The sequence below is a fragment of the Carettochelys insculpta genome, chromosome 4, assembly GCF_033958435.1.
Source record: "Carettochelys insculpta isolate YL-2023 chromosome 4, ASM3395843v1, whole genome shotgun sequence".
Classification (NCBI taxonomy): Eukaryota; Metazoa; Chordata; order Testudines; family Carettochelyidae; genus Carettochelys; species Carettochelys insculpta.
The window spans coordinates 49,787,737-49,810,417 of record NC_134140.1 but is presented as its reverse complement, the minus strand read 5'-3'; the positions used below and the strand labels follow the sequence as shown (position 1 = coordinate 49,810,417).

The 22,681-nt window shown below is 40.0% G+C and overlaps 1 protein-coding gene across 14 annotated transcripts in view; it reads right to left on the bottom strand.

The window, feature by feature from the left end:
* The window catches only part of FIP1L1 (factor interacting with PAPOLA and CPSF1), a 59,145-nt gene that overhangs the window by 21,147 nt on the left and 15,317 nt on the right, over positions 1-22,681 (bottom strand). For 4 of the 14 annotated variants that reach the window (XM_074992775.1, XM_074992772.1, XM_074992771.1 and 1 more), the window contains exons 7-12: positions 22,504-22,634; positions 22,134-22,202; positions 18,533-18,642; positions 14,850-14,957; positions 4,197-4,290; positions 3,074-3,236 (exon numbers count right to left, since the gene is read on the bottom strand). In XM_074992775.1, the coding sequence (XP_074848876.1) occupies positions 3,074-3,236; positions 4,197-4,290; positions 14,850-14,957; positions 18,533-18,642; positions 22,134-22,202; positions 22,504-22,634 (675 nt within the window). The remainder of the gene's footprint in view (positions 1-3,073; positions 3,237-4,196; positions 4,291-14,849; positions 14,958-18,532; positions 18,643-22,133; positions 22,203-22,503; positions 22,635-22,681) is intronic. The other 10 variants (XM_074992786.1, XM_074992773.1, XM_074992778.1 and 7 more) reach the window with 7 other exon arrangements.

The following is a 22,681-nucleotide window of genomic DNA, read 5'->3' as shown; positions in this document are numbered from 1 at the left end:
AAACTCTTACCATTTTTTTAAACAACAAAAGTTATAGTGAATTAGGTTCCAAAAACATTTTCTAGTTTTCAAACCTTAAGCATTAATTTAGCTGTGCCAAAGTAGAGCTGTACTTCAAATTTCTCAGCTTTTTCTTTTTCTTTTTTCTGTAATGTTTACTGAGAAACAACCCTATCCTAGATTCATCCAAATTTTCTGGCTCATCTTGATTTCAAGATTTCTCTTTCAACATTCCCTCTATTATGTCAATTTTGAGGACTATACTTGATTTGGTGATTAGGTCTCTTTTTTATTTGGTTTTATGAGCACCATTCCCATTCCAAGCACATTCCATTTTTTTGGCAAAATCAAACCCTTTGATTGCTTTAACCTATGATATGAGAAAGCTGTATACCAAATTTGGTTGTCCTAGTTCTTACTGTTTAGGAGGAATTCTTGCTCAGACAGACAAACTCTCTAAAACATACAGTAGACGATACCTTAGCTCAGGTCAAACTAAGGCTTTAATTTTAAAATACGCACTCTCCAGAGATGTGTGTACAAAATTCAAAATTAGATCTAGTATTGCTAATTTTTATATTACTAAAAAAGTATTAATATTGAAATTAATATCCAGAGTTGAAAAGATAACAAATAGTAAATTGGGCTAACAGGTCTTATAAAATCATCATATTTACCTCAAGTCTTTTACATTAGGAAAAAGAATGGCCAAGGGCAAGGATTATTTGTTAGGTCACTTTAAATAATGGAATGAATCTATTTGGTGTTCACACAGCATTTCTTCCTTAGAACATACCAAGTGAAAAGACCTATACAAAATTACATTCTACCTTCCTTCAACAGTGTAAGTGTCAAAAAAAGGCACAATATAATATCAGGAGAATCGGGTCATTAGCATGAGGGGGACACTAGTCCCTCATCTGTAATGAACACAAAGTTTGACAAGATATTCTTAGGACAAAACAGCCAATGATTTCTTTTGGGAGAGGACAGCACTGAAGCAGATTCATTCCTTACAAAGCTGAACCTGACCTGAAGAGTAGTCTGAAAAGTTGATTTCATATACTTTCAGCACCTTATTTTGAGACACAGAATTTAGCCACCGCACCCATTACAAGTGTGTACAATTTTCACAAAATGTTACAGCTTCCACCAAAGGGAAGCAGGGCCACAATGTGCTGTCACTAGGATTCATAAACACCCACAAAATTATGTAGCATGCCTGAATGAGAATATAACAATGTATAGCTATCTTCTGTAAAATTGTAAAATATACACGACATCTTTTTAAATGCAGTATTAAAAAGAAAAAGGCAACACTTTTTAAAATGGTCACAATAGCACCTACACGTATTTCCTCAAATTTTACTTATACTAGCAAATAAAAAAAAAACCACTTTCTACTACAGCCAATTAAGAGTGACTTTTCTATTAGTAGTATTTCACAGTCTTCCTGCTTGTTTTCTGAACAATGTTAGGACCTTTTTCTCAAAAGGCATTTGCATCACAAGAGAATAAGTGAACACAGTACAAGAGACAGAACTTCAAAGTAGGATCCTTTTTCAAAGGGGCTTCTGGAGGATGTTTTATATTTAGAGTAGTTAAATTTTCTGGGAAGTAGTCCCATTTAATATTAGGTAACAACAGTGAATTTTTTCCACTGAGCCTAGGAGGGATAGCAGATTCTATTTTAGTAACAGCTTTGAAGATAAAGAGCTGGCAGCAGCACAATTAAAGCATAGGACTAAAGGAGCCAAAGCCAGAGGTCTTACAGTTATTTTCAGATTGCTCAAAACATGGAAGGATGTTGAAGGAGACTTTCTGAACAAGTGCATATCATAAACCTATCTGTAAAATGCAAGACTGAAGCCAAACCTGTCTGACAGATCAGCAACACATGTGTATATTTCATTAAATGCCTATTCTCAACATGTGAAAAGTTTTATAAAATCATGACAACACACATACATATCATCTCAGTGAGTAGTGGAAAAAGGAGAGATCAGCCTAATTTTTACAGTTTGCAACTCTGATCCCTTCCACTATAATTATTTTCAAATTCTTTCCAATGAGTTATATTAATTAAATTTAATGAAAAGTTCACTTTAATGTTTAATTTTTTAAACAATAACGTAACTTTTATAAAGGCTCCAGAACAGTAACAACAGAGAGAGAGAGAGAGAGAGAGAGTTTCCTTTATCTGCCTTGAGTTGCACTATTTCCTAGATGCGGGTCATTGAGAAAGATTCTCCAGTAAATGGGAGCTGACAATTCTAAATGTCACAGCAGCAGCTGCAGAGAATTTTGACTCCTCTCCCAACAGAACAACCCAGACCACAGAACAGCCAAAAAAAGGGGATGTGCTGCCTCTACAACAGGTAGCCCCATTCAGTTCATGTGCTGAGAAGATTAGAAGGGAGAAGTCTAGAAGAGCAGGGACAGCAGGGGAAACAATTAATCAAGGGAATGGCTGAGTGGTATCTCTGCACGACCAACAAAAGGAAAGAAAAGTGCTCAACAGTGGGGAGAGTGGCGAAGGTAAAGAGCAATGGGGAAGCTAAGAAAAAAGGTGCATGGTTCTCTGGCTCCACGTTGAATCAGTCTCTCCCCGTGAATAACATACCTTTCCAATCTTAATGAGCTCTCACTCATCTGATTAAAAACTTCCTCACAAGGCCACACTACACTTTCAGTAGTCTCTCCTCCAGTCCTTTGCCATCCATAGCTTCTCTTTAAATCATAAGTCTTCAATATTAGCAACAGCTAAGTATTTGTAAGAAAAGCATCAGGTTGAAAAGAGCCCTTGCAAGGGTGGAAGATTCAAACTTTGAAAATCTCCCTATTTTAGCTATTTCCATAGTATCAGTGTTGGCAGTTTATAAGTACTAAAGATACAAAACCAGATTTTGAGCTCGGCCTTCCAGTTTAATTCTAAATGTGGAGGGAGCATTCAGGCAGGAATGCTCTGAAAAATCTCTGTTTCAAATATAAGCAATTTAGGATCTACCACATTTTTTAAAAAACAAGCATTTCAACTATCACATTCCTATTTCAATAATGCTACAAAACATACCGTATTTACCTGGTGGGGGAATGAGAGGAGGAGCAGTACTGACAGTTGGAGGGGGTGGCAGGAAAGGTGGTGGTGGCAGATGGGTGGGAGGAGCTCCTGGAGGGAAAAATGGAGGTGGCTTGGTAAAACTGTCTACATCAGCACTGGATCTTTCTGAAAGAACCTGTAAGACATGAAATGCACAGCTACAGTTATGTACGGATAGGTTGTAAAATACTGTTGTCTTCTCTCTCTAGTTACTTCAAGGGAAAGAACATACATATACACAGTGCCTTCCTCAATATCTATGTAAGGAATATACATTTGCAAGAAAAGTTTTCTATGAACCAAACTAAATATTAAAAACAAACCAAGAACATGGAGTTGGGGTTCACACTATATATCAACAACTTAAGATCAAAAAGCATTACAAGAAAATTGTGAAAGCACACAAATACGGCTAGAACACCCTTCATTCTGACATAAAGTGAGGCTATGAGGAACAAATTGGACTAAAAACCCTTGTCTTCAAAAACCAATTGGACTAAAAACCCTTATCTTCAAAAACCAATTTAATTTAATTGGGGTCCATAAACACTGAAGTGTCTTATTACATAGTGAGAGCTAATGGAACAGTGACACAGAATTTTATTAAAATGTCTCTTTGCTATAAGCCATTTATGCCTTTATATCAGTTGTTTGTTTTTTTTCTTAAACTGCATATTAAGAAAATTCCCCTCACTAATTTTTAACATCAGTGTCTCATTTGGGGGAAGGGCAGGCCACAGATGGCAGATGACTATAACACCTTCCTTTGCTTTAAAATGAACATTTACATTTAAAATGTGTGTATGTTTCCAGACACGCATGTACACTACCAAACAGGCTTGATTAAGTCAATGTAGCAGTCTGCAGTGTAAGCAAGCAAAGAAAGTAGACCACTGCTTCTTTGTAATAAAAAGTATATTAATTTTTTTCTCTTTTGAGCTACACTAATTTGGATTTGACAGAGAAAAAAAGATTCTTGGGATTCAATGCAACATACCAAATTAAAATGGTTGCTTACATTACTATGAAACATATTACTATTGTTTACCCATATAGTTTAGAAATACTGAATTTGTATGAATTGGCAATACAAAACCTGTATGTTGCTATTTTCATTGGCACGCCGCCTTCCTTCAACTCTGCTGATAGTGATGGTCTGTCCAATCACATCTATTGTACCAGACAATCTCCTGTAACACAGGACAAAATGAAATAACCAAAAAGTACTACTCGTGACTTCTTCAAAATTTAGAAAAGTTAATTAACGAACAGCCATGGCAAACAATATATGAATGAATTAAAGACCATAAGCACCCATAGCTGTACAAAAGCAATTCACAAGCTACATAAAGTTTCTGCAGCATCCTAGGTGCTAAAAACACATTCATTTTACCGTATCTTAGGCTAGGTCTACACTACTGGAGGAAGTCGACCTAAGATACGCAACTCCAGCTATAAGAACAGCATAAGTGGAGTCAACATATCTTAGGTTGAATGCCCATGCGACCCCCACTACAGGAGGTCGACAGAAGAAACTCTCCCATCAACTTCCCTTACTCCTCGCAACGGGTGGATTACTGTGGCCAATGGGGGCACCATCAGCAGCTGACTTAGCAGGTCCTTTACTATACTCAAAGCGAACCCCAGGAGACTGATCTCTGGAGCAATCTCTGGGTAAATGAAGACAAGTGCTTCCAACCTCATCTTTCTTTAGAATTAAGAAATGGACCAGTATAGCCTTCTCAAGAATAAAATGTGAATGTTTCCACACTTCACCCACATCTCACTCAGTGAACTGGCATATGTTTCTGTTTCTGGTAAAAGAGATTGGCAATATGGCAGTTAAAAACTACCATGCAAAAAGAAAAGAGTATTCTAAGAGAAATTCTACAAAAATTATCCAATGCAATAAAAGTGTTACAGGAACTATGAAAACAGGAAATTTAGACTCAAGACCGCTGAAGCTATACCCGTATTGGTCCATGGACAATGGAGAGAACAAGGTAAATAATGAGGCACTGATAAAAATTGTTAGCTGGCTTTATTGTGCATATTATAGATATTGCAGCACATATTACATTAAATCACCCATTATCCTTAGGCTTCTGCAACATCTAGACACAACAACATACCATTTAGTGGATAACATCAAACGGAAGAGGGTATCAGAAACCATGAGTCCTGTATTCTGTTTTTGGAAAGATTAGCTTCCGAGTTTCAGGCAGACGTCTTAGACTAAGCCACTTATCCTACAGTACCTCAGTGTCCGACAATGGAGATATGGGGTCTATAGGGAGGTGCCTTTCCCTAGCTGCTCTAAAAACAAAGTAGAGGCAAACACTTACTTCCCTCTGTGGTTTGCCTTTATTAATAAAGTAATTAATAGCAGGATAAAGTTCAACTCAAGCCTATCTCCAGACAATAATTTTTGTTTTTGGCAGAGACCAGAAGAGTGCTTCTCAGTGCTGTTTTCACTGAGAATCCAAAATCCATCTGTAGCTTATTGGCCAAATGTCAAAACACTTATGATTCAAAGGACTGATACAGAGCATAAAGCCATTACTGATTTTGAGTGCAAGTGGTAGAAGGACTGGTGTAAGTATTTCTCCTTCCCTTGCCTCTCCAATAATCAGATCCGACAGCACTGCGATTGGATTATGTTGCACTGATTGTGTGGCATTGAACCCAGAGCTGAACTGAAGACAGAGCTGTGGAATGGAGTGCAGTTTCCAGAGAAAGCATAGTTGGAGAGAACAGGAACAGCATTTTTCCTACCATCAGCTTAATTTGCTCCTTTTGGGTCCTCATGTCCAAGGGAGTCTGCCTCCTCTACCCACTTCAGTCTGAAAGATACAACCTAGTCACCTCCTCAAGAACCACCAGCGGGTTCAGAAATTTTACTCTACATGTACACTCATCCCTCGCTAGACGAGCACAATTGGTTCCCAACTTTCTGTTCATAGGCAAAAACTTGTAAGGACACTAAATTCCCATTAAAATACATGTAAAAGTGCTCCTAATTCAGCGAAGGAGTGGCAGCACATGGCGCTGCTTTTGAAAGAAGAGAAGGTTGAAGGACTTCAGGTGCAAATATCAACCCTCAGGTCCATCAAAGAGGGTGAAGACTTTCTGGATAGAAGGCAACATATAATACTGCAGGAACAGCAGGCTGCTGAAAACATGGAGGAGAACTGGAAGCATGGAGGAAGAGGAAACCAGCTCAGGTCTCTCCAATTCCAGTGGAGTTAAGTAACTGCTTTCAGCCTCTCTCCACAGGTGATACAGCGGAGATAACTGGGGCTAATACCTCACAGGGATTGGATCTGAAGGCATCCCCATGGTTCCTAAGGCATGGGGTGCGCAGTCCTAAGGATGGGGATTCTATGACCACCTCCCCTAAGAGAAAAGACGGGTGCAGTAGTCAGAGACTCCCTCCTAAGAGGGACAGAGGCATCCATCTGCCATCTGGACCTAGAGCCATGGCAAGTTTCCTGCTTGCCAGGAGCTAGAATCCAGGATATTACAGAGTCTCTGTAAAAAATCATTAAACCTGTAGACTATTACCCCTTCCTACTTCTCCATGTAGGAACCAATGATACAGCTAAGAGCAACTTTGACGAGATCACAGTGGATTAGGCAACCCTAGGAAGGAAGATCAATGAAGGAAGTCTCCTGGGGTTTGCTTTGAGTATAGTAAAGGGGCTGCTAAGTCACAGGAGCACAGGTGGTGTTCTTGTCTATCCTCCCTGTGGAAGGAAGCGGTCCGGGAAGAGATCGTCAAATCACAGATGTAAATGTGTGGTTGCGTAGATGGTGTAGCAGGGAAGGATTTGCTTTCTTTGACCATGGGATTCTCTTTCATGAACAGGGATTGCTGAGAAGAGATGGGATCCACCTAACAAAGAGAGGAATGAGCATCTTTGCTGGCAGGCTTGCAAACCTAGTGAGGAGGGCTTTAAACTGGGTTCGTCGAGGGGACAGTGATACAAGCCCAGAAGTAAGTGGGGAAGGAGGAGGGAACAATCGAAGTAGGTTTCCTGGGTGCAGAGAAGAAAGTGGGCCAATCAGCCACTTCTCTAAGGTGCTTGTACACAAATACCAGCAGCCTAGGGAACAAACAGGAAGAATTAGAGGCCCTGGCGCAGTCAAAGAAGTATAAGGTGGTTGGAATAACAGAGACTTGGTGGGATGATTTGCATAACTGGAGCACGGTCATGGAAGGTTATAAACTGTTTAGGAAAGACAGATGGGGAAAAAGGAGGAGGAGCCGTGCACTATGTGAGGGAGCAGTATGACTGCTTAGAGCTCCAGGAAAAGGAGGGAGAAAATCTAGTTGAGTGTCTTTTGGGTTAAGCTTAGAGGCGGAAGTAACAGAGGTGATGATGTAGTTCGTGTCTGTTATAGACCAGCAGATCAGGGAGATGAGATAGATGAGGATTTCTTCAGACAGCTAAGTGAAGCTTCCAAATCACAGGCCCTGGTTCTCATGGGAGACTTATCATCCAGACATTTGTTGGGAGACCAAGACAGCAGAACACAAACAATCCAGGAAGTTTTTGGAGAATGCTGGGGATAACTTCTTGATACAAGTGCTGAAGGAACCAACTGGGGCCGTGTACAATTTGACCTGCTGCTCACAAACAGCGAAGAGCTAGTAGGAGAAATAGAAGCAGGTGGAAACCTGGGCTGCAGCAACCATGAGATCGTAGGTTTCAGGATCTGGACAAAAGGAAGAAAGGTGAGCAGTAACATATAGACCCTTGATTTCAAAAGAGCAGACTTCGACTCCCCGAGAGAGCTGAAGAGCAGGATCCCTTGGGAAACGAAGATGAAGGCGAAAAGAGTTCAAGAGAACTGGCAGTATTTAAAGAAGTCTTACTGAAGGCACAGGAACAAACCATCTCGCCGCATAGTAAGAAATGAAAACATTGTAGGCAACCAGCTGGGCTTAACAGGGAATCCTTTGTCAGCTTAAATGCAAAAAGGATGCATATAAGAAATGGAAATGTGGACAGTTGACTAAGGAGGAGTATAAGCATATTGCTGGAGAACGCCGGGGAGTAAACAGAAAAGCAAAAACACAATTGGAACGGCAGCTGGCAAGGGATGTGAAGAGTAACAAGAAGGATTTCTACATGCATGTCAACAATAAACAGGTTATCAGAGAAGGTGTGGGGCCGTTACTGGATAAGAGAGGTAATCTAGTGACACATGATGTTAGAAAAGCTGAAGTACTCAATGCTTTTTTTGCCTGTCTTCACGGACAAAGTCAACTCCCACACGACGATCCTAGACAATGCAGTATGGGAAGGTGGAGGGCAGCCATCTGTGGGGAAGGAACAAGTTCTGAGCTATCTAGAAAAATCAGATGTATGCAAATCCATGGGTCCGGATTTAACGCACCCAAAGGTATCGAGGGAACTGGCAGATGTCATTGCTGAACCTTTGGCCATTATCTTTGAAGGCTCACAGATGACTGGAAAAAGGCAAATGTAGTGCCCATCTTTAAAAGAGGAAACGAGGACAATCTAGGGAACTATTTACTGGGCAGCCGTACATCAATCCCTGGGAAAATAATGGAGGTGTTCCTCAAAGAATCCATTTTGGAGCACTTGGAAGAGGGGAAAGTGATCAAAAGTAGCCAACATGGATTCACCAGGGGCAAGTCCTGCCTGACCAATCTGATTAGCTTCTATGATGAGGTAACAGGCTCTGTGGACATGGGGAAGTCAGTGGATGTGATATACCTTAACTTCAGTAAAGCTTTTGATACAGTCTCTCACAACATTCTTGCCCATAAGTTGAGGAAGTATGGATTGGATCCTTGGACTATAAGAGGGATAGAAAGTTGGTTTGACGGTTGGGCCCAACGGGGTAGTGGTCAACGGTTCAATATCTGGATGGCGGTCGGTTTCCAGTGGAGCGCCCTCAAGGCTTGGTTCTGGGGTCAGTGGTGTTCAACATCTTAATTAATGACCTAGATAGGGGAGCAGATTGCAACCTCAGCAAGTTTGTGGATGACACCAAGCTATGGGGAGAGGTAGATATGCTGGAGAGTACAGATAAGATCCAGAGTGACCTGGATAAATTGGAGGATTGGGCCAAAAGAAATCTGATGTGGTTCAACAAGGAGAACAGTAGAATCCTGAACTTGGCACGGAAGGATCTCAAGTACTGTTATAGGTTGGGGACCGACTTGCTAAGCAACAGTACAGCAGAGAGGGACCTAGAGATTATGGTAGATGAAAGGCTGGATATGAGTAAACAATGTGCCCTTGTAGCCAAAAAAGCCAATGGCATATTGGGCTGCATTAGGAGGAGCATTTCAAGCAGATCTAGAGAAGTTATTGTTCCCCCTCTATTAGTGAGGCCACATCTGTAGTATTATGTCCTGGTTTGGGACCCCCCCCCCGACAGTATAGAAAGGATGTGGATGTGCTGGTGCAGGCTCGGCAGAGGGCAACGAAAAAGATTAAGGGGCTGGAGCACATGACCTATGAGGAGAGACTGATTGATTTGGGCTTATTTAGTTCGCAGAAGAGAAGACTGAGGGGTGATTTAATAGCAGCCTTCAACTTACTGAAGGGGAGCGCTAAAGAGGATGGAGAGAAACAGTTCTCAGTCGTGACAGGTGGCAGAATAAGGAGTAATGGTCTGAAGTTAAAGAGGGAGAGGTGTAGGTTAGATATTAGCAAAAAATACTGCACCAGGAGGGTGGTGAAGCACTGGAATGTGTTGCCTAAAGAGATGGTGGATTCTACATCCCTCAAGGTTTTTTAAGTCCCAGCTTGACAAGGTCCTACCTGGGATGACTTAGTGGGGATTGATCCTGCTTGAAGCAGGGAACTGGACTAGATGACCTCCTGAGGTTCCTTCCAGCCCTATGATTCTATGAAAGGTAAGTGAACCTGGGGGGGGAGGGCAGGGGGGTGTAGAGGGTTAAAAGCTGGAGGCAGTTTGGGGCTATGAGTGGGAGGGAGGGTTAAAACCTGGTGGCAGGTTGGGTCCATGGGGCAGCCAGGGGGGCATTAAGGCTGTGGTGGGTCCCTGGGGCAGGTGGGTGGGGTTAAGGCTGCAGCAGGTTGGGTCTGCAGGCTGGTGGAGGCGATCAGGCTGTGGCGGGTTGGGTCTGGTGGGCCGACGGGGGGTTCAGGTTTGGCGGGTTGGAGCCGAGGGGAGAGGGGTAAGGTTTGTACTCACGGGGGAGAGGTCATTCATCTAGTGAACAAAGACAAATGTGCGTGTCCCTCGTTTAGTGAGTACTGGTAAGTAAAGTACTTGTTTAACGAGGGATGAGTGTACTCAGAGATCCTTAAAGATAACTCTCACAACCACCATAATCATCCTTGAAGACACCTCTCACCCACCACAACCATCGTCCTTCTTGTGATAGAAATTGCCACTGACTGAATTTTCTAAGCAAACTAAATATCAGCACAAAGGTAATGTACACCAAATTTTAAAAAAACGAAAACCTTTTTTAAAACGCAATGTGACAGAAAAAAAAAAGATGTGCTCATTAAAGAATCTGTGGCATTTTGATGAGAGCTGAGGGCATTAAATCTTAGTATCCTAAGCAAATTCTAGCTCCAGTACTGCATCCCCCTGACTACCTAATTCCTCCTGCAATTTCACTTGGCTTCACTTCCAGTTCTAACCTAACACATGATATTTCTCGGTGCCAGTAAATAGTTTCCCCATGTCACCACAAAGATTGCCACACTTTAAGCACAGTTTAAATATCTTACTTGTATCCCCTAAATACTTAATAATGATTTCAGAGATTCAGCCTTTATAATGCTCTTTGAGATCCTCATAAAAATCTCACATTTCTAAGTCAGGGATTCCCAACCCCATGGGTTGCCATTAGATTTTGTAAGGGTCGCCAGCTGGGCAGCTCTGAGATGCGCGTGGCTCTTTAAGGAGTCATTTGCAGCTTCAGATGCTGCCACCTGACTCCTCTTCTGGCTCCCAGTCCCTGGACCGCTTCACTGAAATGGAACTCAATTTTATGGTTTAATGGCTGACAGGAAGGTCCAGCCATTAAACGAATTAAATTGAGTCCCATTTCAGCTGGCAGGGCAGGGAACTGCCTGCACTGCAGGTGGCAGAAGAAAGCAGGAGGGCTGGGGACAGCTGCAAAGATGAAATGGCAGTGGCCCAGCAGCAGAGCTTGTGTGAGGTAGGTGAGGGGTAGTCTGGAGCTGTGAGGGGTTTAAAGCCTGATGGCCGGGGATGGTGGTGGTTGGAGGCTGAAAGGGGGATAAAACACAATTAAGATTTATATTAAAAAAAATTCCCGGGGGGCCTTTGGCCAGTGGGTATAAATAAAACTAAATCAACTACTACTAACTAGCCTCACAAGACCACACTGTAAGAATGAACAGTGATTCCATCTTGCTATCATGTGTAGTAAGAAGGAATTGAGGGACAGTTGTGGTTGCTCCATCCTTTACGTCCCAAAGTCACTTAGGGTACAGGCACTGCCGCAAAGGATACTGCCTGCCAAGAAGCTTCCCGCAGATATGGGGCACATGCTCACCAGAAGTATCATCTATATGAACAATTATTCAAAAAGAATTATGTTCCAGCAATAAATTGTGAATGGTTCCATTCTAAGCAAAGAATAGTTACTTAAATTATTCAAATCACACTATCACTTTTCTCCAAAGAAATCTAGTTTAAAGAGTGCCTCTTATATGGTATGCAGAATTTGTTTAGATTTTATAAATAAAAAGGAAGGAAAAAAATACAAATTCAGCTCTATTAAGAAACTCACAGCTGTTATAAACTGCTTCTAACTTCACCAGAAATTATACTATGAACAACTATATGTGTTTTAACAGAAACTCAACTTTTTCCAAATGTACAAACTCATGAACTCTGAAAGATACCAATTATTTACTTGGCTACTCAGTACTAACTGTACATTTATATTTTCCTCTACATCTTCAAAGTGTTTTAGAAAGCATTAACTAATAAAATAATGCTTCTGTCTCTTCTTATCCCATTCTATTTGCACGTTCTGTTACACTATCTACTTATGGGGACCAGAGAACAGGGGATTTGTTGAGACAGTTTTATTTGCTGTTAATTGTTGGCACAAGTAAGCAAAGAAATGTAACAAAGTAATCCAGACTCAACTCTGTACGTTTACTGAATAGACATAGAAGTTTGGTATAATCTAACTAGTCAATATTTTACCGTTTGATCTTGCAATGCTAATTCAGCAAATTTGAGCTATTTACCAATTAAATTATGAATCACCACAGATTAATGGTCTATGGTACTTAGTGTAATTTTTCTCTGACTCACAGAGAACTAAAAACATGACCATCAAGGTACCAAGTCACTCCCCACAATAATGGAAATATCCATTAGAAACATAAAATAATAAGATTAACCAAGTAGACCAGAGATAAACTATACAAGAGTACCACCAAAAAAGTTATGGAGAGTTAGTTACGCTATATGTTGCTCTAACATTTATAATATAGATGCAAGAAATGTTGCCCTTCAATGTTATGTTCACACCTACACTGAAACATTTTCATAATTGTTCCACTATGATCTGAGAAAACAAAACAGCCTACTAAGACGTAAAACGTCTGTGATCTGTCTGTTTAGCTAGTCTGAAATATACTTAGATGTTCAATATGTTCACAATCTACCTATTAGTGAAGGAACCCCTGGAACATATTGTTTTATATTTGTTGTAAGTCTACATGAAGACGAACTGTGTGACAAATTGGAAAAATATATGAAATGCAGAAAAATTGGAAAATGTTTTATTAATACGATGTGTAAAAGAGTTTCCCTATTCAACTTTGTATTGGTGCCTGACTGAAGAAAGCTAAATTAAATGAGCTTGTAAAGCAGCTGCTACAGTACTGAGCAAGAAACATAAAACAACCACCACAGGCATTTAACGGCCAATACATGCTTTCAAAGCAGCCAAGTGCACTGTGCCTGTCAACTGAGGGAGCAGTTACCTAGCTGGCTCTATTCAGATAAGAACATTTCACTTTCCATCACTGAGATCAAAAGATTGTGACCAGTTAAAAAGGTGCCGATGGCAAGAACTGAAGAAGTTTTTGGGGCCAGTTGGTTTTGGGTGCTGTCAGGGGGAGGGTAAGAAGAGGGAGGAGGGAAAGAGAGAAGCTGACAAAAGTTTACACTCAGAAACAAGGGGAAAAAAAGGCTATGTGCAGTGTAAGCTGGTTCTCCCAACTCAGAGATGGGAAATAAGACAGGCTCATCTGAGCTGCAGACACATTAATCTTAGGCAAGGGAAAATGTATTAAAGGCCACTTATTTTGTATCCACTAATCTAACAATCTGACAGGCCCCCTTCTGTCCACAAAACTGACAGGCCCTTCTGTCCACAAAACTTTCTAGTGTAGACACACCCTTTGTGTAGTTATACTCCAGTAGGACCTACTGCACGTTATGTTTGAAAACCAAGGAATTGCAATCAGGTCCTCGTATGATAGCGGGCAAGCTATGGAATTCCTCCATGGTACTGGTAAAGGTCAGAGGCCTGACATCTCTGAGTGGTGTTCTCCCACAGAGACCGCAAAGAAACAACAGTGCAGCCAGACCAGTGAAAGGGAGAGAACAAAAGACTCATCCTGTAATTATCTGTCTGTGTTAAGCTGCTAAAAATTCGGAATAAATATTGGGTTATTTAGACATCTACTAAATGATTTCCATAGCCCTCTAGTTATTAGAGAATTACATATTAGATTATTAAATAAGCTTTAACCATTTTCATAATTATCTTAATATTTGTACTACGGGGCAGAACTGTACTACAGTTTCAAACTACAGTAAAAACCATGTTATCTGGCACCTGGATAATCAGCATGCTCTGTTGGCCGGCATCTGCTGGGGCTGCCAGAGCAGGGCTGGCTGTTGGCTGCCCTGCTAGGGCTGGCAGCCACTGGGCCAACAGAGTGAGTTCAGGTGCGAGGCCAGGGCCAGCGACTGCAGAGTTGGCTGCTCATTTGGGGCCAGCAACTGCAGGAAGGTCCAGTTGCTCGGCCACGTTCAGTGGCCCCACTCCAATAATTGGCACTTTTGATTATCCAGGAAACCCCATTCCCAGGGGTGCCAGATAATAAAGCTTCTACTGTAAACCTAAGAACTGAGCTATAAATAGATGAGCTGTCACTACAGATATTAAATCAAATGGAGCTCTTTCATTACATAGGATTATGCGTATGATGTATATTTGTGAATTTTCTTTCAAATGACACGTATTACCTGGCTAAAACTGCTTCTTAGCTTTTGTTTGTATCATCTGAACAACACTTTCTATGATCCTGGCTGATCAGTATTACTGATATTCATACCAGAGGAACAGCTATTTTGGTGTTAGGGTTTTCTATCTGATAAGCAATTGGATAGAAGCAAAGTCAAAGCAAAGACTTTAGGGTCTAAAGTAAAAAAATGGAGGAAAAAAAATATTTTAAAAATGAAATGTTTTCCAATGTTTTTGTCTCACACATACCAAGTTATAAGACCACCACCTATTCTCAGACTCCCAAATAAGGGGAATATGTGCTGCAATATCTAGGCATAAAACTATATCCAGTAAACCAAATAGCAACCCTCACTATGCAGATCTCCAAAAATCTGTCCAAGTGGGACACTGTCCCACCAATTAAAAAAAAAAAAATGGGGAGAAGGGGAGGGAAGGAAGGGGTTAAAATGTTGTATAAGGATTGTGCCCTATTTTTTTTCTTACCTTAGTTCAGGTGATTCGGCCCTCCCATATCGCTCCTGCCACTTCCTGATGCCTGAACTGGCTTTTCTGGAAGCAGTGCTTGTCTGTGACTGAGAAGAGGCGCTGTTTCTGGTGAGATAAATTTTCTAGGTCTTTCTTTTATTGTGTCTCTACCTTTTCTATTCTTTGAACTACTTTTCTTTTCCCTACCCCCCATTTCCACTGTCATTCTTCCCACTTCCTTCACCCAGCATACCACCTACAGTTAAAAAGGTAATAAGAGTTCTTATATAAGATAAGCTTTATTAGCAAATCCACAAACAGCACAACTGCTGGGGCCTCACCCTACACTGGGAAGTTGAAACAAGTGACATCAGACTGGGATTGCAGTGCAATCCTCCTACCTGAAACAATCCAGACCTAGTTAATATTCTCTTATTTTAAGGAATAATATCATCTAACATAATTTTTCCCATTTTTTTCATTAACCCACTAATTCATAATATAAAAAAAGTCTGCATAACTTTCCTGTTCAAACAAGGAACAGGCAGGGTGGTGGTGAGATTTCTTCTACTGCTACTGCATTCTACCAAAAATGTTTTAAGTAGAAGCATGCAAATTATCCAAAACTAAGCCTTTTATAATAATTTACAAATATTTTTCCTTCAAAGTTTCATCTGCCCACTTATAAGAAACTTTTTTTTTTTGGCATGGCAACTTAACTCAGTGTATCCTGAAACAGCTGATATCAAACACTTAAAAACATCAGCTTTGCCATTTTAAGTACATGAAATTACAACAATGGAAGCAAAGTCAATATATAACTAACACACACACACACACACACACAAAATATAAACACCTATTCTAAACACGTACTGCTGGGAAAGGAATGAACAGAAATATAAATACTGAAATGCGGATTTGTTTCTTTTGCCATGAAAGAGAACCAGGTTTCATTTCCAAACTCTACTGCCAAAGATATCAGAAGTGGGAGCCATATACAGGAGGCAAACTCAGCTCTTTAAGAGAAGGAGTGCACCTCCAACTGATCAAGAGTAAACCTCTCTTACAAACTAACAATGTTTACTGACATTAGTACCAGTGAAAAGTCAGACCCGGGAAACTGCAAGCTGGAACTTAAGGATGTGAGGAGAAATGGAAGTAGGCAGAGGAACACTAGGGAAAGGAAGAGTCATGACGAAAAATTTTTATTCCAGCTGCAGCACGTCACAGGGACTTTCCTTACAAAATAACAAACAATCTCCACACACACAGCTATACACACAGTGTTTAATAAACTAAAACTGCACATTCATATAAAACACATACATAGAATATGCCACCCATCTCTACACTACCAATGTTTTCCACATTATTTTAAGCTGAATGGATATGTACCGAAAAGCCTAATTTCATTGCTGTTCATCAGCCCTGCCTAAAGTATTTAAAATACCAATGCAATAGGGGGTTGCATTGCACAATATAGGCTGAACCCTTCTAATCTGGAACTCTCTCATCCGGCAAACTCTAATCTGGCATGATATTAGTTAGCCGGACAACCACTTATCATGGGTATGGGCCAAGTTCCCACGATCCCATAAAGTTCATTTACAGCCATCAGTCTTGGCTCTCAGTGCTCTGTGCTGTTTAGCTGTAATTTACCCCTAAATATCTTCTAAGAGCCCAGTAAGCAATGGAAGTGTTGGTAAACGTGCTAACAAATATTGACCTCCCGTTGTCCAGCACATTCTCTCATCTGGCACCAGTGAGGTCCCAAGGGTGCTGGACGAGAAAGGCTCAATCTGTATCATAGAACAACAATGGAACTCTGCACAGTTCCAAAGCAATCACACCCGGAACAGTGTTCAGACTGGAAATTTCCCTACCAAAAGAGAGAAATTATAGATAATTTACAGACAAGAAATAAAATGTATCAGGTTGGACGGATATATAAATAAGGAAAGTTTAAAAATTATACTGTTTCTTGTATAAGAAAAACTTAGTGAAAGGGTTTGAAAATAACCTACCGACACCTAAACAGTGTAAGCCTCAAGCACACAGAACTATTTAGTTTAGTAAAATGGTATATTACTTGGAGCAACAGGAGGGAAACATTTCAGCTGAATATCAAGGAAGGATATTTTTACAGAGAGCTATTTGCCTGTTAAATAGACTTTCTAATAAATATCCCCTTCAAAAACCTTGAACTGGGAAAGAGTACAAATTGAAGACAACACATTTAATCTGTCAACATCTCTAAGGTCTACGACATGATAAAATGTTTTTAAGTTTTTGAGTGCCAGCAAAATTGCTTCTAAGGACCAGTTGATAACTAGAACAAAGTACAGGTTGAAACTCTCTCGTCCAACACTTCCTTGTCTGGCACCATCCCTCGTCCAGGACAATTGGTGTTGCTGGACAGAGCGCTCCAGTTGTGCAGGGCCGAAGTAGAGCCCTGCTGGTGGCAGGGAGTCCCACTGACAGCCTCTTCTGGGGAGCCCCAGGTCAGCCCCAAACTTGGAACCAGGTCAGGGAGCCCAGCGGGGGTTAGGGACCCCCCACTGTGGGGAGCCAGACCTGTCAGCAGCCCTGAAGTTATGGGAATCCCTGTAGGGCAGGGGGAGCCCAGCAACCCCTGGTGCAGGAAGCCATCTGGGGTTTGGAGCCCCATCAGCAGCCCCAATGCAGGGACCCCAGCTGGGGCCAGAGGAGTCCAGCAGCCCCTCAGAGGGGAGCCAGCTGGGGCAAGAAACCCCCAAGTTATGGGGATTTTGGCTCAGCCGGTGAAGTCATGCATTCTACGGTGGGGAGCTAGCTGGGGCACAGACTCCCGCTGCCACAGGGACCCCAGCTGGGGTCAGAGGAGCTCAGCAGCCCCGCAGCCACAGGGACTCAGGCCAGGGCCAAGAGAGCCTAGCAGCCTGACAGAGGATCCTTGCCAGGGTGGGTCCTCCGCCTCCAAACAACCTGGGAGCCTCACCTCCCCTAGTCCAGCAAATCTCCTTCTTTGGAACCACTCAGGTACCAAGGGTGCCACACGACGGAGGCACAACCTGTAGAGGCATGGACTCCAAAGTGATCCAAATTCATAATCACAAGCACATTAAAGCTTAGAATTGAAGGGACAGAGCAGAACATATTAAAGCCAAGAGGTGTGGAACAATACTATGGTAATGAAGTTATTTCATACATTTTTAAGAAAAGTATACTAAGTGTCAGCAAAGTGCAAGAAAGCAAGAGATACTTTGCAGGGAGAGGACTAGATGCCTGCAGCCCTGATTCGTTTTTAATCTAGTTTATTTTATTCTAGCTTTTTGCTTATTTTGAAAAAATATATTTATATTAGCACTGGTACTGCAGTATAAACAAGAAACATTTTGGTAGCTACTCTATTCTTCAGGGGCCAAATTAACTACATAGAAAATATATAAGAGATCAACACTGAAATTTTCAAAGTTGTATGTTTAACGCTCTCACTTTTTCCTGGTCTGTCATGCTATCACTTCTCTTAGGAACATCACAGGAGTCACAGTGCATGCACAGGCAGAAATGCTTCACTCAGAGCTAGTTACAAACAGAGTATGATCATGCTTCCTCTCATTTTTAACTAGTAAAATATTTTTTATTCCTACGTTAGATCAAAACCTTCATAAAGAAAAACTTTGTACAACACATTCTGAAATTACGACTATACAACTGACCTGTTTGTTGGGATTCCTGATTTGAACAAAGGAGGAGGAGATGTAAACTCAGCTTTTGTCGGTTGCACAGCCACCTCCTTCTCCATATTTCCAGTTCTGCCCTGCTGTACCTTCAAAATAATGTTTCTCATTAGCTCAACTTCAGAAGTTTAATAGTACCATCACTTTTCATAACAATACACACCGGAATGGTAGATCACAGTTCACAACTTAAATTATAGTTTTCAGAATTATTCTTGCACAGTTAATAAAATTTCTCACCACATAAGGAAGTGTTATTTACCAGAAGTTGTTTCTGACATTAAAAAAGGAAGCTAAAAAACTCAACACTAATCAATAAGGATCAAAATTGTAACTTTTTCAAAGCATTTGTCCAGCAACAGTTAAATTACTCTTCTTCCACAGTCTTATTTAACAAAACAAGATTTTGAAACAAAAAAATGCAAGTTACTTTCAAACACACTCAGCAATTAAACCAATGGGAACATAAAAACATCACATCAAAAACACAGCAAAGCAAGGTGAAAACACTCTTCTTTTAATGAAACAGTAACTACAGCCAAACTAACTACTTCACTGTTGAAAATTATACCAACAATATTCAATTCATGAACTTTAACCATGCAGCTACTAGCATTTAGTTTAATATGAAATACTAGAAACACTGAAAAGCCTGTAAAGTATTGAACAATTTTGTAGGATTTCTATCGTATTAAATATTTCTGGTACAAATATCTACAAACACCAATTTTTCCCCCCACATTTTTTCAACTGACAGGGCACAGTATATAAGTAAAATATTCTAAACTTTTTGTTTGGAAGATATGGGAGCAGTAGGAAAGAAACAAAAGTAGTAGTGATTCAGTAGAGGAATGGACATGATAACCAGGGGGGCACACACATGCCACCTTTTCAGAAAGTATCTTTGGAAAAGCAGTAGCAAAAGTGGAATTAGTAGTCAGGAAAAAAAGTAAGACTTTTCTAAAGTATACTACATGAGACATGCATTAGCCAATAAGGTAGATCAAAACCCAACATTTTAAATGAAGAATGAGATATATAACAACAAAAAGTCTTTTCTATAGACTCTGATCTTGTAACTTTTCACACAGGGTAAACCATAGAGCCTTTTCCCAGCACCAATGCTTTAAGCAGAACTCCACACAGTCACAATAGTCCAACTGTGCACAAGAAATACTAAGACACTGGCCTTAGATTGTAAGTTTTCTACAGCAATCTTCCTTTAAGCATTTATAGTGACAGAGAGGTAGCCGTGTTAGTCTATATTCTATCAAAACAAAAAAGCAGTCCAGTAGCACTTTAAAGACTAACAAAATAATTTACTAGCTGATGATCTGAAGAAGCGAGCCTGTCCCACGAAAGCTCATCAGCTAAATAAGTTATTTTGTTAGTCTTTAAAGTGCTACTGGACTGCTTTTTTGTTTTAAATATTTATGTACAACGCTCGTATAATTTCAGTTTTAAGGAATTTATTATCATTACTATCTCGGATTCTTTAATTTCATAGGATATGCAGTTTAAAGAGAAATCTTTGTGGAGCCATTGCCACATAAAGTAATTCTGTAGTCAGTATTTTGTTGCCCTGGTCATGCTGGATTTTAAATAAATACTTTGATTAGAAATTTTATAATGATAATTAAAAATGCAAAAGATTTTGGTATAATTGTTCAACTATTCCGCCAGAATATGCATGTTGCAACAGCTCACTTTTAGAAAACATTATAGTTTTAAATGAACTACCTTTTAGCCAGAAATAAAATAAGTGCAGAAAACTTATTCCTAAAGATTACTACTGGTCAATCAATTCTGGAAAATGCATAAATAACCACAAGGTTTATTTTTGGTTAATTATTTCAGGTCTACAAAAGGAAGGGAAATAAGATTATGACGACACCTATCATTTCAATGGCGAGAGAAAAATGTTTGTGAACAAAATGATAAAATAAACTTATTCATTATCCTGTTAAGCCTATTCTATTTTCTCATCCTAACCAAATGTATGCCCTTTTATATTTTAGACCGTTCTAATGTTCAGCCATAGAACGTTATTTCAATAACCAAAAGAGTACATTTATAAAATTAAGTTTTGTAACTTTCTAATCGTAATCATAGCTCAAATATGAAGCCTGGAGTAATTATGAGCAATTTGCATTTAAATAAAAGCTATTTTTCTTGAGTAATTTATTTCTGGTTTCATCGCGGGCAACTAAACAAAATTAATATTAAATGATAGATTTTTGTACTAACAGAGACAGGAGTTATGTTCTTCAAAGCAAAAGTGTCTGTCCTTAGGCATCTACAGAAGACAGGCACACATCCTAGAGATAAATATTCTACTTACTGTCTGAAAGGGCATGCAACTTGCAAGATTCACATGGCAAACAATCTGTTGTATCTAGACAATGAAATACTTACTTAAACAGTGACAGATCACTAGCTCTTGCCCAAAGGCTGTCTTCCCTTTAGTTTCAAACCTCAATCCCCCGACTCAGGTGAGAAAACCTCCAAGTCACACCACTTAACTCTCCCTTTATCAAGACAAGCAGGTCCAGCAGAGAGTTTGACCTTGTAATGCTTAGCTGCAATGGGAGGCCACAGTCCTTGCATTTTCTGAGCTCCACCCCGATGAACATGAAGGAAAGAAAAGCTACAGAGGCTACTATAAAGCATGTCGTTACTGAGACATACAAGAAAACTAGTGGACATTGTAGCCATGTAGGAGTGAGAAAGAATGACGCCAAAAAAACAAAACAAAACTGACCACAATTACCATTTCTGTAGAATGTAACAGAGGAACCGCAACTGTGTGTTCTGGACTGGTTTTATGAAGTTCAAGAATGAAACACCACAAATTATAACTGAACAACCAAAATAACATGACTTCAGTATTGCAACTGAATCTACAGACTTATATTAATAAAGTTTCAATATAAACTAAATGATTGAAGAGTGCCTTTTTAAAAAGGGAAAATTTAAGTCAATGTTTTACTCTAGTCTGCTGAAGGTAAAAAGAGGTAGTTAGATTGCTTATCTGTTAAAATACTGCTATTTTCTTATGCCACTTTGTCCTCCTTTAGACAAACATCAGGTGGAAAAATAAAGTAGAGTACATCTAACTTACATAAGACAACAGAAGAGCTTAAAAGAAAAGACATCTTCACATCTCAGACTCATCAGAGATGAGGGGTACACAAAGTAAAATAACTAGAAGACTGTTGAGTAAAATACCATGCTACAATCTCCAAAGTTTCTCCCGCACTTCTGTGGGAATTCTTTAACCTGCATAAACAAATGCAATATAAGCTAAAAACAAAATACAACCACCACATAAAGCGAGTATAGTTTCACTTAGCAGTTGTTATTGCACTAGGCCTCCACTAACACACTTGCAGCAGCGATGACAAAATGATTTTTTTTAATTCAGCAAGCTCGTGAGATACACTGAAAATCACTGATGTATGATGAGAACTTGGAAAAATAACTATGTCCACTTCAATCTTGCCACTATCACTTGGGAGTGGTATGGGAAGCAATACTCAACAAAAATGAGAGCAACCAAGGAAAGTTTACTAAAATTCACCTTAAAAAGATTGTATCTGCCATCTTGAATCTCTGCACCTGGTGTTACTTCCATAGAACTGTCTTCGGCCTAAGTTAAATAACACATTGCCCATTAAGATACCACACAACTTTGAACTGATGGGCTACATCATGACTAACACATGGTTACAACCTAGCAGTGCCACTACCCGCACAAATAGTCAATGAAACAATGGAGAAAGATTCTGGATGGCAGGAAGGGAAAGATAAGGTATGAGCTGATCAACAATGATAATATACCAGACAGAAGAGGTTTCTAATGCACAAACAGTGACACATCACTATATCAGCTTTATGGGGAGAAAAAGCATTTACGTATTATGGAATGCCACAAAAATGTTATTTATTACCATAATTTTATTGGTAGTTGAAGTAACTGGTAAAATTTCAAGTCCCATTCGTATCCTCTTTTGTTTTTCACAGTAAGCTTTCCAGGTATCTTCATTAAACCCATAATTGAAATAATCTGAAAGATCAGCACCTTCAAACAGAACAGCACAAATTCTAAGACTGAAGCACTGTAAGTCA